The following is a 15,637-nucleotide window of genomic DNA, read 5'->3' as shown; positions in this document are numbered from 1 at the left end:
AGAAGTTCTGAACAAAATGTGGCAAACCAAATTCAGCTGTGTGTATACTTATAATATGTATATTTAGTGGGAAATTGAGGCCATAAATCATAGCAATAGTTGCAGAAATCCATATGAAAAAATTGTATACCAATTATAACCTATACATCATAAAAAACAAAGAGGGTAAATTTTCCTAATCTAATATTTTAAATCTACCAAAATGTACATAAAACATGCTCAGTAGTGAGAGGTTAACCTCCACTCTCCTGTAGATCAGAAATGAAACAAAGATGAAACATGGATATTAACCCAGATTACAGGGCAATGTATATAGAAATTGCAATTAATTTAGAGAAAGATTATTAGTAATGATTTTAAAATTAGCAAGTTTCCTGCCATTAAATTCATCAAATGATAAAAGCTGATTATATTCCCATATTCCAGTTAAAAGAAATAGAAAAGACTAAAAAGTTTATAAAAGCAAGAATGATATTCAGCACCTAGGGGGGAAACAAAACAAAAGATTTGCAAGCCAACCAGTACACTGAAAAATTTTGAGAGAACTATAAACCCCCCAAAACTGGAAGTATATACCAGATTTATTAACACAAAGATAAAATGAGTCATGATGTTAAACCTTTCTAAATAGACCTAATGTAACACTGATAAAAATCCCAGCAGAGAGCTTTGATAAATTGACAAACTAGTACTAACATTGTTTGGAAAAGTAAACAGCTAAGATCAGAAAAACAATATTAACAAAGCAGAACAAATTTGGAAGACTTACACTGCTACCTGTCAAAGTCTGTTATAAAGCTTTCTAGACTAACCTGGAAACAATACACAAACCATTGAATTGCCTCACATATGATTTTAGTGCTTCTCTCATCTGTGTTCATTAAGGATTGCACACATACCACGAAATGGGAATGTCAAGACCACTGAAGTCACTGTAAGAGAACCAGTCTAACCTTGGGGATGATGTAGTTTCTGAATTCAATGTCATGCGTCACCATATGGGGCAGACTGGAAGGGACCAGGTCAATGTATCTCTGGATCTCATGGACCACAGCATCCGTGTAGGGCATGTGGCTTCTGTCCTGCATGCAGGGGCTCCGGTGTCGTCCAATCACATGGTCAATCTCTTCCTGGACCTTAGCTGATAAGAGATAGTATGACTAATGCAAAAAAGAAAAACGCATATCACATTTGCATACCAATTCAGGGATTAGTTCAGTTCAGTTGCTCAGTCACGTCCGACTCTTTGCAACCCCATGGACTTCAGTACACCAGGCTTCTCTGTCCATTACAAACTCCTGGAGCTTGCTAAAACTCATGTGCATTGAGTCAGTGATGCCATCCAACCATCTCATCATTTGTTGTCTCCTTCCCCTCCCACCTTCAAACTTTCCCAGCATCAGGGTCTTTTCCAGTGAGTCAATCCTTCACATCAGGTGGCCAGAGTATTGGAGTTTCAGCTTCAGCATCAGTCCTTCCAATGAATATTTAGGACTGAATTCAGGGATACATGAGGCATTATGAAGGTATTCCAACATCATTTTAAACATCAGTTAGGACTCCCCTAGAGATACCAAGGGAGCATTTCACGCAAAGATGGGCTCGATAAAGGACAGAAATGATATGGACCTAACAGAAGCAGAAGATATTACGAAGAGGTAAGCAAGAATACACAGAAGGTCTTCACTACCTGGATAAACACGATGGTGTGATCACTCATCTAGAGCCAGACCTCCAGGAATGTGAAGTCAAGTGGGCCTTAGAAAGCATCACTACGAACAAAGCTAGTGGAGGTGATGGAATTCCAGTTGAGCTCTTTCAAATCCTGAAAGATGATGCTGTGGAAGTGCTGCACTCAATATGTCAGCAAATTTGGAAAGCTCAGCAGTGGCCACAGGACTGGAAAAGGTCAGTTTTCATTCCAATCCCAAAGAAAGGCAGTGCCAAAGAATGCTCAAACTATCACATAATTTCACTCATCTCATATACTAGTAAAGTCATGCTCAAAATTCTCCAAGCCAGGCTTCAGCAATACGTGAACCATGAACTTCCTGACATTCAAGCTGGTTTTAGAAAAGGCAGAGGAACCAGAGATCAAATTGCCAACATCCGCAGATCATGGAAAAAGCAAGAGAATTCCAGAAAAACATCTATTTCTGCTTTATTGACTATGCCAAAGCCTTTGACTGTGTGGATCACAATAACCTGTGGAAAATTCTGAGAGAGATGGGAATACCAGACCACCTGACCTGCCTCTTGAGAAATCTGTATTCAGGTCAGGAAGCAACAGTTAGAACTGGACATGGAACAACAGACTGGTTCCAAATAGGAAAAGGAGTATGTCAAGGCTGTATATTGTCACCCTGCTTATTTAACTTATATGCAGAGTACATCATGAGAAATGCTGGACTGGAAGAAGCACAAGCTGGAATCAAGATTGCCAGGAGAAATATCAATAACCTCAGATATGCAGATGACACCACCCTTATGGCAGAAAGTGAAGAGGAACTAAAAAGCCTCTTGATGAAAGTGAAAGAGGAGAGTGAAACAGTTGGCTTAAAGTTCAACCTTCAGAAAACGAAGATCATGGCATCTGGTCCCATCACTTCATGGGAAATAAATGGGGAAACAGTGGAAACAGTGTCAGACTTTATTTTTGGGGGCTCCAAAATCGCTGCAGATGGTGACTGCAGCCATGAAATTAAAAGACACTTACTCCTTGGAAGAAAAATATGACCAACCTAGACAGCATATTCAAAAGCAGAGACATTACTTTCCGACTAAGGTCCGTCTAGTCAAGTCTATGGTTTTTCCAGTGGTAATGTATGGAAGTGAGAGTTGGACTGCAAAGAAGGCTGAGCACTGAAGAATTGATGGTTTTGAACTGTGGTGTTGGAGAAGACTCTTGAGAGTCCCTTGGACTGCAAGGAGATCCAACCAGTCCATTCTGAAGGAGATCAGCCCTGGGATTTCTTTGGAAGGAATGATGCTACAGCCGAAACTCCAGTACTTTGGCCACCTCATGCGAAGAGTTGACTCATTGGAAAAGACTCTGATGCTGGGAGGAATTGGGGACAGGAGGAGAAGGGGACGACAGAGGATGAGATGGTTGGATTGCATCACTGACTCAATGGAGGTGAATCTGAGTGAACTCCAGGAGTTGGTGATGGACAGGGAGGCCTGGCGTGCTGCGATTCGTGGGGTCACAAAGAGTCAGACACGACTGAGCGACTGAACTGAACTGAACTGGTGGATAAGAATCTGCCTGCCAATGCAGGGAGCACATGTTCAATCTCTGGTCTAGGAAGACTCCATATACTGCGGGGCAACTGAACACATACCTCGCAAATACTGAGCCTACGTGTTGTAAGTACTGAAGCCTGTGTGCCCTAGAGCCTGTGCTCTACAACAAGAGAAGCCATCACAAGGAGAAGCCTGAATGCAAGAACTAGAAAGTAGCCCCCAGTCCCTAAAACTAGAGAAAGTCCACATGCAACAACAAAGACCCAGCACAGCTAAAACTACATGAATAAAGAAACAAAAAAAAAATTTTTTTAAATCAGTTACATGCCCAGAACTACACCCAGACATAGAGAGAAAATGACCATAATATAGATGTATGTACATTTCCTACAAACTACACTTAAGATACATCTATACATATCTCTATATTAACATACATGATAAAACAAATAATGAACTATTTCAAAATATAAACAAAACACAACCTTAAGACATTATAGTCTTTGCTGAAAGAAAAATAGGAATCAGATGTTAATTTTTAACAAAATAACATAGAGGTAGAAAAGTTAAATTATACATATTTTTGTGTATTTGTACAATTTGCAATGATACTCTTTTCATCTTCCAATTTCCATAAGCCACCACACTGAGTATTCTAGCAGTTTCTTCTGAAATTGATGCTTTATTTCTAGATAATAATTCGCTATTTCTATTTTTAACATACCTAGACAATTTTAACATTTCTAGACAATATTGTCCTGTGGGAGATGAGAATTTATTAGTATAGCTCCATCTCCACTTCATACAGAACACACATAACACACATAATTCCTGTTACTCCATTTCCCCCAATATATTTAGATCACAACTTTCAGCTGTTAGAATTTCATTTTATCATCATTCTGACTATGTAAACAAAGCTTCCTGATCAGACAACTATGATTACGTTTCATTTTTCGTATTTTCTTGGACTTAAATATGTCTCTTTATTTCATCTTATAAATTTTTTCATCTTGATCTACAATTATTTCCAAATACTGAGATAAATATTCCAAACTCCAAATAACAGTTTTCCTTTTATAAGGAAATCTCAGATCATCAATCACTTCTCGTTTGGTGTCTCCCTTCATAGCTGCTTTATCTATCTAATCCATTTTGAAGTGAACATTTTCTATGCCTGATACCTAGCAATAGCCCTGACACTTTCATTTTCCTTCACGAGTTCTCAAGATTTCTGGAGCCATGACTTCCTATGACATGACTTCAGGCATTTGGATGAGAAAAGGGAAAAAATGGGTAAAAATTTTGTCAGACACACTGGTCTGAAAATACCCTTTATAAAATCAATACCCAGTTTGATAGTTGGTCTTAAATTCTGATGCTGTTGTAAACTCTGATCCTTTATCTATGACCTGCTACATTTCTCTGAAAGTTTTTACAATTTTCTCTTTTATCCTGGTGTTCTGAAATTTCATGACCCTCTATCATGAGGTGAATGCTTTTATTTCATTCACTCTGCTAGACACATCAAGAGAATTATCTATCTACATGGCAATATTTAGGGGTCTTTTCTCCAGAGTGTTCACTCTCTGGAGTTTTTCTCTTGCTGCTGAATTTCAGAAAGCAGGATGCAGAATAGAGCTGAGTCTGAAGTCAAGATATGGATTCTTCCCTAAATTTTCTTCCATGCTGTGACTTCACTATTTCCTCCTGTCTCTGCCCAGTGTCCTGGGCATAGGGCCTCTTAGATTCCACTTCTCTAGAGAGTAAACCTCTCTCATCCTATTGGGGGAACACAGTGATCTGATAAAGTGTAAGTGTTAGTGTCTCAGTCATGTCCAACTCTTTGTGATCCCATGGACTGTAGCCTTCCAGGTTCCTCTGTCCATGGAATTCTCCAGGGAAGAATACTGGAGTGGATTACCTTTCCCTTCTCCAGGGGATCTTTCTGACCAAGGGATCAAACCTGGGTCTCCTTCATTGCAGTCAGATTCTTTATCTTCTGAGCCACTAAGGAGTTGTCAAAGAGTTGTGGCTAGGTGAGCTAATTTTATCAGCCTTTGTCTCCCCCTCTTCTGTTTGACACCTGCTACTTCTAAATGTGGAAACTTACAGGCTGATAGGGATATAAACAACATTTCCCAATTATGTATCTTCCTTTTCTGATATTTAGGGCACAACTTAATCTTCTCTGTGCTGTGCTTAGTCACACAATTGTGTCTGACTCTCTGCGATCCCATGGACTGTAGCCCGCCAGGCTCCTCTGTCAATGGGGATTCTCCAGGCAAGAATACTATAGTGGGTTGCCATGACTTCCTTCATGGGATCTTCCCAACCCAGGGATCAAACTCAGGCCTCCCGCATCGGAGATGGATTCTTTATCATCTGAGCTACCAGGGAAGTCCAAGAATACTGGATTGGGCAGCCTATCCCTTTTCCAGGGCAATCTTCCTGACCTGGAAATCAAACCTGGGTCTCCTGCATTACAGGTGGGTTCTTTACCAACTGAGCCAGCAGGGAATTATGTTCCTTTTCTGATATTTAAAATACAACTTCATCTTCTCTACTGGCTTTACTATCACCTCTCAATATGTTTTCTGTGTTTTAGAAGTTTGTTAAAGATCTATCTGTTGCTGTTTCCTGGCTTCTTCTTGTCCAACTTTAGAAGACTGATTCTCATCCTTAATAGGTCATAGTCATTGTAGAGACATCCTCACAGGTGACAGGACATTGTTTCTAAATTGCTATGAACAATCATAACTCTTTAAATGTAAATGTTTTATATAATGTTCTTTGTAAAAATTATAGACCACCAAATTTCTTATTTTGGCAAGCACTGTTTCTCTAGAACCAGACTTCTGGACTAATAAAATACCTTTACAGGCACCTTAAACCTGAATAGTACAATTTCTTGTGAATCTAAACTTTTAGATCACTTCCCAGAAAGCAGACGTTATATCTGGCTATGTCACTAAGTTTCTAGGATTTCCATTTAGGCTTCAGTAAGGAGAGTATCCAGAGAAGGAAATGGCAACCCACTCCAGTATTTTTGCCTGGAGGATCCCAGGGACAGAGAAGCCTGGTGGACTGCCATATGGGGTCACACAGAGTCAGACATGACTGAAGCGACTTAGCAGCAGCAGCAGCAGCAGCAGCAGCAGCAGCAGCAGCAGCAGCAGCAGCAGCAAGGAGAGCTTCCATTTTCCCTTTAGAAAACTTTAGAACATTGCATTTTCAGAATGAGGTGGCATTATTATTTTCCATAATAAAGATATTATGCAGCCCCAGGCCAATTCATGCTGGGAATGCCTGCTACACATGACCTCCCATGAAATCCAGATGCTGTTTTATTGCTTTTGTTATTTTCCACAGTGTTTCACTCCTGTCTGTCATCCTCCTGTATTATGTAAAGATGTCCCAATACCATCCCTTCATTAAATCTGAAAACATTAAGCTGCTCAAACAGAGATTTACATAATTCTGTAAGAGCAACAAGATGGAAAACACTCCCAGTCTCTTTCCAATATCTCTTCTGCAGTCACCCTGCTCACCATGTACCATACCTGTGACCTCTGGGTGCTTCAGTAGCAGAAGGAGCCCATATCTCAGAGTGGTGCTCGTCGTCTCTGTCCCAGCTCCAAACAAATCAAATACAGTGGTTGTCAAGTTTTCCAAAGTAAACTCCAATTGTTGATTTTGTTTTTCCTAGGAATGATTTGATAAAATTGTTTAACAAGCTAGTTTATCAGAATTGCCCTTAATCCAAAATAGCTCATGGTGTTTTAAAGTTAAGGCAACATACAAACTACTGGGCAATTATAGGGAAAAAAACACTGTATAGAAAAACAAAATACTGTAGATCAGTTGACTTAAATGTCATTTTCTCCTGCCTTATTCCTCATTTGCTTAAAAGTTCCATTCATCAGCCTTTTCTGCATTTAGGTAGTGGTTCAGACAGTAAAGAATCTACCTGCAATTCAGGAGACTCAAGTTTGATTCCTGGGTAGGGAAGATCCCCTGGAGAAGGCAATAGCTTCTCCATCCCCTGGTTATTGGAATGGTTACCCACTCCAATATTCTTGCCTGGAGTATTCCATGGACAGAGAGAAGCCTGGTGGGCTACAGTCTGTGAAGTCGAAAAGAGGCAGACGCAACTGAGTGGCTAACACATTCACTTTCAGGCTATGCAGCTTAATTTTTTTGCCAGCAAGATATAAATAGACACCAACTGGTACACTTCCTCTTTCTTACTCAAAACAAGTATTTGATAGATTGAAAGTGATTTCCATACAAATGGAAATCAAAAGAAACCTGGAGTAGGAATACTCATATCGGACAAAATAGACTTTAAAATAAAGACTGGGATTTCCCTGGTGGTCCAGTGACTAAGGTTCTGCACTCCCAATGCAGTCCCAGGTTTGATCCCTAGTTGGGAAACTAAATCTCACATGCTGCAGCTAAGTTCGCATGCCACAATTAGAAGATCCTGTATGCCACAACTAAGACCTGGCACAGCCAAATAGATAAAGATAAACACATAAATTAAATAAAGACTGTTACCAGAGACAAGGAAGGACAGTATATAATGATCAAGGATCAATCCAAGAAGATGTAACAATTGTAAGTACATATGCACCCAACATAGGAGCACCTCAGTGTATCAGGCTAGTGCTGCTGCTGCTGCTGCTGCTAAGTCATTTCAGTCGTGTCCGACTCTGTGCGACCCCAGAGATGGCAGCCCACCAGGCTCCCCCATCCCTGGGATTCTCCAGGCAAGAACACTGGAGTGGGTTGCCATTTCCTTCTCCAGTGCATGAAAGTGGAAAGTGAAAGTGAAGTCTCTCAGTCGTGTCCTACTCCTAGTGACCCCATGGACTGCAGCCTATCAGGCTCCTCCGTCCATGGGATTTTCCAGGCAAGAGTACTGGAGTGGGTTGCTATTGCTTCTCCCAGGCAAATGTTAACAGCCATTAGAGGGGAAATCTATACTAACAAAATTATAGTAGGCAACTTAAACTTACAGCACTGGACAGATCATCCAGACAGAAAATTAAGGAAACACAAGCCTTAAATAACCCATCAGACTAGATAAACTTACTGTCCTAGATGTTAATTGGAAATTCCATTAAAAGGCAGCAGAATACACTTTTTTGTCAAGCACACATGGAACATTCTCCAGGATATAATCTTGGGTCACAAATCAAAGCTCAGTAAATTTTAGAAAATTGAAATCATATCAAGAAACCTTTCCAACCACAAGGCTATGAGATTAGATATCAATTACAGAAAAAAAATGTATAAAACACAAACAAATGGAGGCTAAACAATATGTTATTAAATAACCAATGGATTGAACATGACTGAGCACACATACCCCACATTGCAACCAATGGTATTATACATGATATTATACACAGAAAATCCTAAAGATGCTACCATAAAACTACTAGAGCTCATTGATGAATTTGGTAAAGTTGCAGGATACAAAATTAATACATAGAAAAGAAATCTCTTTCATTACTATACACTAACAATGAAAGATCAGAACGAGAAATCAAGGAAACAGACTCATTTGCCATCACACCTAAAAGAATAAAGTAGCTAGGCATAAACCTACCTAATGAGGCAAAAGATCTGTACTCAGGAAACTAAAAGATCCCAATGAAAAAATCAAAGATGACATAAACAGATGGAGAGATATATCATGTTCGTGGATCAGAAAAATCAATATTGTGAAAATGACTATACTACCCAAGGCAATCTACAGATTAAATGTTCAGTTCAGTTCAGTTCAGTTCAGTCTCTCAGTCGTGTCCAACTCTTTGTGACCCCATGAACTGCAGCACGCCAGGCCTCCCTGTCCATCACCAACTCCCAGAGTTCACTCAGACTCACATCCATCGAGTCGGTGATGCCATCCAGCCATCTCATCCTCTGTCATCCCCTTCTCCTCCTGCCCCAATCCCTCCCAGCATCACAGTCTTTTCCAATGAGTCAACACTTTGCATGAGGTGGCCAAAGTATTGGAGTTTCAGCTTTAGCATCAGTCCTTCCAAAGAACACCCAGGACTGATCTCCTTTAGAATGGACTAGTTGGATCTCCTTGCAGATTCAATATAATCCCTATCAAATTACCAAGGGCATTTTTCACAGAATCAAAACAAACAAACATAAAAAGCACTTGACAAGTAAAAGTAAGCAGGCTGTTTAATACTGAGTAGAAGGGACTGTTAATATGCAAAAACATTGTGAACCTGTCCTTAGGCCAGTATTAATTTAACGATGCATTTGCAACCTCCAGTGGTCCACTGCCATGTCTAATATCAAGTAATAAACACCCTCAAGGGAGAACAAACACTCTGAATGACTATACTTTTTACAAAAACTTATTGTCTTTGACTTTACACAAGCTATAAGCTTGTCAATTCAAAACTATTCTAAAGTCAGTTAGAAAAGCAGTGAAATCACAAAACAGTACTAGTATTTTGATTTCTTGAATTGGATTTGAAGATAAAGTCGTTATGTGTACATAGTCTATCATTCTTAGGCTATAGAAAATATTACTGAAAAGAATTATATAAAACAATGTTGAAAATTTAAAGAGAACCTATATAAATAAAGGGCTTCCCAGGTGGTGCTAATGCTAAAGAACCCACTGGCCAGTGCAGGTAGATGGAAGAGAGACAGATTTGATCCCTGAGTTGGGAAGAGCTCTTGGAGGAGGACACAAGTCCTCCACTCCAGTATTCTTGCCTGGAGTATCCCATGGACAGGGGAGTCTGGCAGGCTGCAGTCCACAGATAGTACTGAAGTGACTTAGCATGAATAAAAATAAAAAACCTTCCTTGATATGAATCAAAAACACTCAGTATTATTATGATAGCATTGCTGAATTAATGTCACAAAGAAGGCAGATCAGTTCAGTTCAGTTTAGTCACTCAGTCGTGTCCATATCTTTGTGACCCCATGAATCACAGCATGCCAGGCCTCCCTGTCCATCACCAACTCCAGGAGTTCACTCAGACTCATGTCCATCGAGTCAGTGATGCCATCCGCTATCTCATCCTCGGTCGTCCCCTTCTCCTCCTGCCCCCAATCCCTCCCAGCATCAAAGTCTTTTCCAATGAGTCAACTCTTCGCATGAGGTGGCCAAAGTACTGGAGTTTCAGCTTTAACATCATTCCTTCCAAAGAAATCCCAGGGCTGATCTCCTTCAGAATGGACTGGCTGGATCTCCTTGCAGCCCAAGGGACTCTCAAGAGTCTTCTCCAACACCATAGTTCAAAACCATCAATTCTTTGGCACTCAGCCTTCTTCACAGTCCAACTCTCACATTCATACATGACCACTGGGAAAACAATAGCCTTGACTAGATGGACCTTTGTTGGCAAAGTAATGTCTCTGCTTTTGAATATGCTATCTAGGTTGGTCATAACTTTTCTTCCAAGGAGTAAGTGTCTTTTAATTTCATGGCTGCAATCACCATCTGCAGTGATTTTGGAGCCCAGAAAAATAAAGTGTGACATTGTTTCCACTGTTTCCCCATCTATTTCCCATGATGTGATGGAACCAGATGTCATGATCTTCATTTTCTGAGTGTTGAGCTTTAAGCCAACTTTTTCACTCTCTTCTTTCACTTTCATCAAGAGGCTTTTTAGTTCCTCTTCACTTTCTGCCATAAGGGTGGTGTCTGCATATCTGAGGTAATTGATATTTCTCCTGGCAATCTTGATTCCAGCTTGTGCTTCTTCCAGTCCAGCATTTCTCATGATGTACTCTGCATATAAGTTAAATAAACAGGGTGACAATATACAGCCTTGACATACTCTTTTTCCTATTTGGAACCAGTCAGTTGTTCCATGTCCAGTTTTAACTGCTGCTTCCTGACCTGAATACAGATTTCTCAAGAGGCAGGTTAGGTGGTCTGGTATTCCCATCTTTTGAAGAATTTTCCACAGTTTCTTGTGATCCACACAGTCAAAGGCTTTAGCATAGTCAAGAAAGCATAAATAGATGTTTTTCTGGAACTCTCTTGCTTTTTCCATTATCCAGTGGATGTTGACAATTTGATCTCTGGTTTCTCTGCCTTTTCTTAAACTCTCTTGAACATCAAGAAGTTCACGGTTCACATATTGCTGAAGCATGGCTTGGAGAATTTTGAGCATTACTGTACTAGCATGTGAGATGAGTGCAATTGTGCTGTAGTTTGAGAATTCTTTGGCATTTCCTTTCTTTGGGATTGGAATGAAAACTGACCTTTTCCAGTCCTGTGGCCACTGCTGAGTTTCCAAATTTGCTGGCATATTGAGTGCAGCACTTTCACAGCATCATCAGGGCAACCCAAGACGGGTGGGTCATGGAGGAGAGGTCTAACAGAATGTGGTCCACTGGAGAAGGGAATGGCAAACCACTTCAGTATTCTTGCCTTGAGAATCCCATAAACAGTATGAAAAGGCAAAATGATAGGATACTGAAAGAGGAACTCCCCAGGTCAGTAGGAGCCCAATGTGTTACCTGAGATAAGTGGAGAAATAACTCCAGAAAGAATGAAGGGATGGAGCCAAAGCAAAAACAGTACCCCGCTGTGGATGTGACTGGTGATAGAAGCAAGGTCTGATGCTGTAAAGAGCAATATTGCATAGGAACCTGGAATGTCAGGTCCATGAATCAAGGCAAATTGGAAGTGGTCATACAAGAGATGGCAAGAGTGAATGTCAACATTCTTGGAATCAGCGAACTAAAATGCACTGGAATGGGTGAATTTAACTCAGATGACCACTATATCTACACCTGTGGGCAGAAATCCCTCAGAAGAAATGGAGTAGCCATCATGGTCAACAATAGAGTCTGAAATGCAGTACTTGGATGCAATCTCAAAAACGACAGAATGATCTCTGTTTGTTTCCAAGGCAAACCATTCAATGTCACAGTAATCCAAGTCTGTGCCCCAATCAGTAACTCTGAAGAAGCTGAAGTTGAACGGTTTTATGAAGACCTACAAGACCTTTTAGAACTAACACCCAAAAGAGATGTCATTTTCATTATAGGGGACTGGAATGCAAATATAGGAAGTCAGAAACACCTGGAGTAATAGGCAAATTTGGCCTTGGAATGCGGAATGAAGCAGGGCAAAGACTAATAGAGTTTTGCCAAGAAAATGCACTGGTCGTAGCAAACACCCTCTTCCAACAACACAAGAGAAGACTCTACACATGGACATCACCAGATGGTCAACACTGAAATCAGATTGATTATATTCTTTGCAGCCAAAGATGGAGAAGCTCTATACAGTCAACAAAAACAAGACCAGGAGCTGACTGTGGCTCAAATCATGAACTCCTTATTACCAATTCAGACTTAAATTGAAGAAAGCAGGGAAAACAGCTAGACCATTCAGGTATGACCTAAAGCAAATCCCTTATGATTATAGAGTGGAAGTGAGAAATCGATTTAAGGGCCTAGATCTGATAGATAGAGTGCCTGATGAACTATGGAATGAGGTTCGTGACATTGTACAGAAGACAGGGATCGAGACCATCCCCATGGAAAAGAAATGCAAAAAGCCAAATGGCTGTCTGGGGAGGCCTTACAAATAGCTGTAAATGAAGAGAGGTGAAAAGCAAAGGAGAAAAGGAAAGATATAAGCATCTGAATGCAGAATTCCAGAGAATAGCAAGAAGAGATTTAAAAAGTCTTCTTCAGCGATCAATGCAAAGAAATAGAGAAAAAGAACAGAATGGGAAAGACTAGAGATCTCTTCAAGAAAATTAGAGATACCAAGGGAACATTTCATGCAAAGATGGGCTCAATAAAGGACAGAAATGGTCTGGACCTAACAGAAGCAGAAGATATTAAGAAGAGGTTGCAAGAATACACAGAAAAACTGTGCAAAAAAAGATCTTCACTGCCTGGATAATCATGATGGTGTGATCACTCATCTAGGGCCAGACATCCTGGAATGTGAAGTCAAGTGGGCCTTGGAAAGCATCGCTACGAACAAAGCTAGTGGAGGTGATGGAATTCCAGTTGAGATCTTTCAAATCCTGAAAGATGATGCTGTGAAAGTGCTGCACTCAATATGCCAGCAAATTTGGAAAGCTCAGCAGTGGCCACAGGACTGGAAAAGGTCAGTTTTCATTCCAATTCCAAAGAAAAAAGGCAGATAGGAAGTTTCAAAAATCCATCCCTCTACTGAAACAACAACTGATCATGCACAAAGTGTCTGAGCAACTACTTTGGGACTCTGGAAACTAGTTAGACACTTGCAGCTGATGTGCTTAAGTGCAGTGTCTGATAAACGTGAGATCTCCCATGCTGACTAACATTCCTCATAACCCAGTTCCAAGGCAGACAGTTATGGAGAGTGTGGACTTTATTTGTGGTGTAGCCAGTGGATCTCAGAACAGGAAACTGGACCACTTTCTTCTACATTGGAGACTGGCACAGAAAGCAGCCATTGTTTCAATCTCCATGACTTTCATTGAAAACATAAAGAGAATGCTTTCTTTTCCCATTTACATTTAGGTACAGGTATTTAAGAGAATCTCTGTAAGGTCACTATCTGACTATGGAGATAACAGAACAGAGAGTCAAGTGACCACAAAAGATAAGAAAACAATCTTGGCAAAAATAATCTGGAAAAGTTACTACACAAAGGAATTAATACAGTCTTCTTCAAATAACAATAACAATTGTTAGAAGAGTGTAAAGTCTTATTTCCAGAGTTACCACATTACATTATATAAATCATGTAAGTATGGTCCATTAACAACTGAAAAAAAATGGACACAAACCACTGTTGAGGAAACCCAGACACTGGACTTACTAGATTAAAAACTATAAGATAGATGTCTTAGGTATGTGCAAAGAGATGAAGGAAACCATATATGAGGAACTAAGAATATCAGAAAAGTATAAGAACAGTTAGGGAATATCAATAATGAGAACAGCATTGTAATAAAGAACCAATAGAAATTCAGGAGCTAAAAGTACAATACCATAAAAATTTAAAAACGTACCAGAAACTTTCTGGTATTGTACTTTTTGCAATAAAAAGTAGTACACTGAAGTAAATCATTCACTACATCTAATCATTATAAACTGTGTAGATAAATATCCTATTTATAATGGAGTATAATATAGCCATAAAAGGAAGGAAATCCTGCAATTTATGATTGCATGGATGGGACTTGACGGCATTATGCTAAATGGAATAAATCAGGAAGAGAAAATAAAATATCATATTGTCTCACATATACATGGACTATGGGCTTTCCCAGTGGTACAGTGGTAAAGAATCTGCTTACCAAAGCAGGAGACACAAAAGACCTGGGTTCGATCCCTGGGTCAGGAAGATGCCCTGGAGTAGGAAATGGCAACATATTCAGTATTCTTGCCTGGAGAATGCCATGGACAGAGGAGCTTTGTGGGCTATAGTCCATGGGGTCGCAAAGAGTCGGATACAACTGAGCGACTGAGCATGCACACATATGTGGACTATAAAATAAAAATCTGAACTCATAAATGCAGAGAACACATTGGTGACTGTCAGAGATGAAGAGGGGTCAAAATGAATGAACGTGGGCAAAAAGTACAAACCTCCAGTTGTAAAATATAAATAAGTCTTAGGGATATACTATACAGCATGATAACTGTAGTTAATACTATATTGTAAATTTGCAAGTTGCTAGGAGGGTAAATCTTAAAAATTCTTATCACAAGAAAAAAATGCAATTATATGTGAGATGGATGTTAATTAGACTTATCTTGGTGATCATTTTTCAATACATGCATATATTGAATCTTTATGTTGTACACCTCAAGGTAATATATGTTTATAATATTAATTTCTCAAATTAGAAATAAAAATCTACACTGTCTACAAGAAAGTCACTTAAGACCCAAATACACAAATATGTTGAATGTGAAAGAAGAAAAAAGATACTGCAAGACTGAGTAGCCAAATAAAGTCTTAAGAAGGCCTGTCCTCAAGAGAAGCTAGTTAACCAGAGCCTCACCTGCTGGGGTTTTATCAGACACTAACCAACCTGAGGGTAGAGAAATATCCCATCCAGTTAGCTCTAGCTGTGGGAGAAGTGAAATTCCCAGCTCTGGCCCACTCTTGCTTTCCTGCCCCATCTAAGGAGGGAGAAAAACACTGAGGAACACACATGAAGTTAACACTCCAGAGGTATAGGCTCACTAAAATTTTGCGATCCCTAGCAAAATCACTTTCTTGGTATAAACTGACAAGTTTATTCTAATATCCACATGGAAGTTTAAGAGACCACAAAAACCAAAACAATCTTTAGAAAGAACAGCAAAGTTAAAGGACGTCTCAATTTCAAAACTAACTACAAAGCTAATAATTAAGACCGCCAGATGATGTGATACT

At 39.7% G+C, this 15,637-nt stretch overlaps 1 protein-coding gene across 1 annotated transcript in view; it reads right to left on the bottom strand.

Moving 5' to 3' along the window:
• Positions 1-15,637, bottom strand: part of LOC138427959 (cytochrome P450 2C19-like) — a 54,802-nt gene that overhangs the window by 11,467 nt on the left and 27,698 nt on the right. Inside the window, exons 6-7 of the mRNA XM_069568086.1 lie at positions 6,807-6,948; positions 954-1,141 (exon numbers count right to left, since the gene is read on the bottom strand). Coding sequence (XP_069424187.1) covers positions 954-1,141; positions 6,807-6,948 — 330 coding nt within the window. The remainder of the gene's footprint in view (positions 1-953; positions 1,142-6,806; positions 6,949-15,637) is intronic.

Source organism: Ovis canadensis, chromosome 22, assembly GCF_042477335.2.
Source record: "Ovis canadensis isolate MfBH-ARS-UI-01 breed Bighorn chromosome 22, ARS-UI_OviCan_v2, whole genome shotgun sequence".
In the NCBI taxonomy this organism is placed as follows: domain Eukaryota; kingdom Metazoa; phylum Chordata; class Mammalia; order Artiodactyla; family Bovidae; genus Ovis; species Ovis canadensis.
This window is presented reverse-complemented; position numbering and strand designations above follow the sequence as displayed.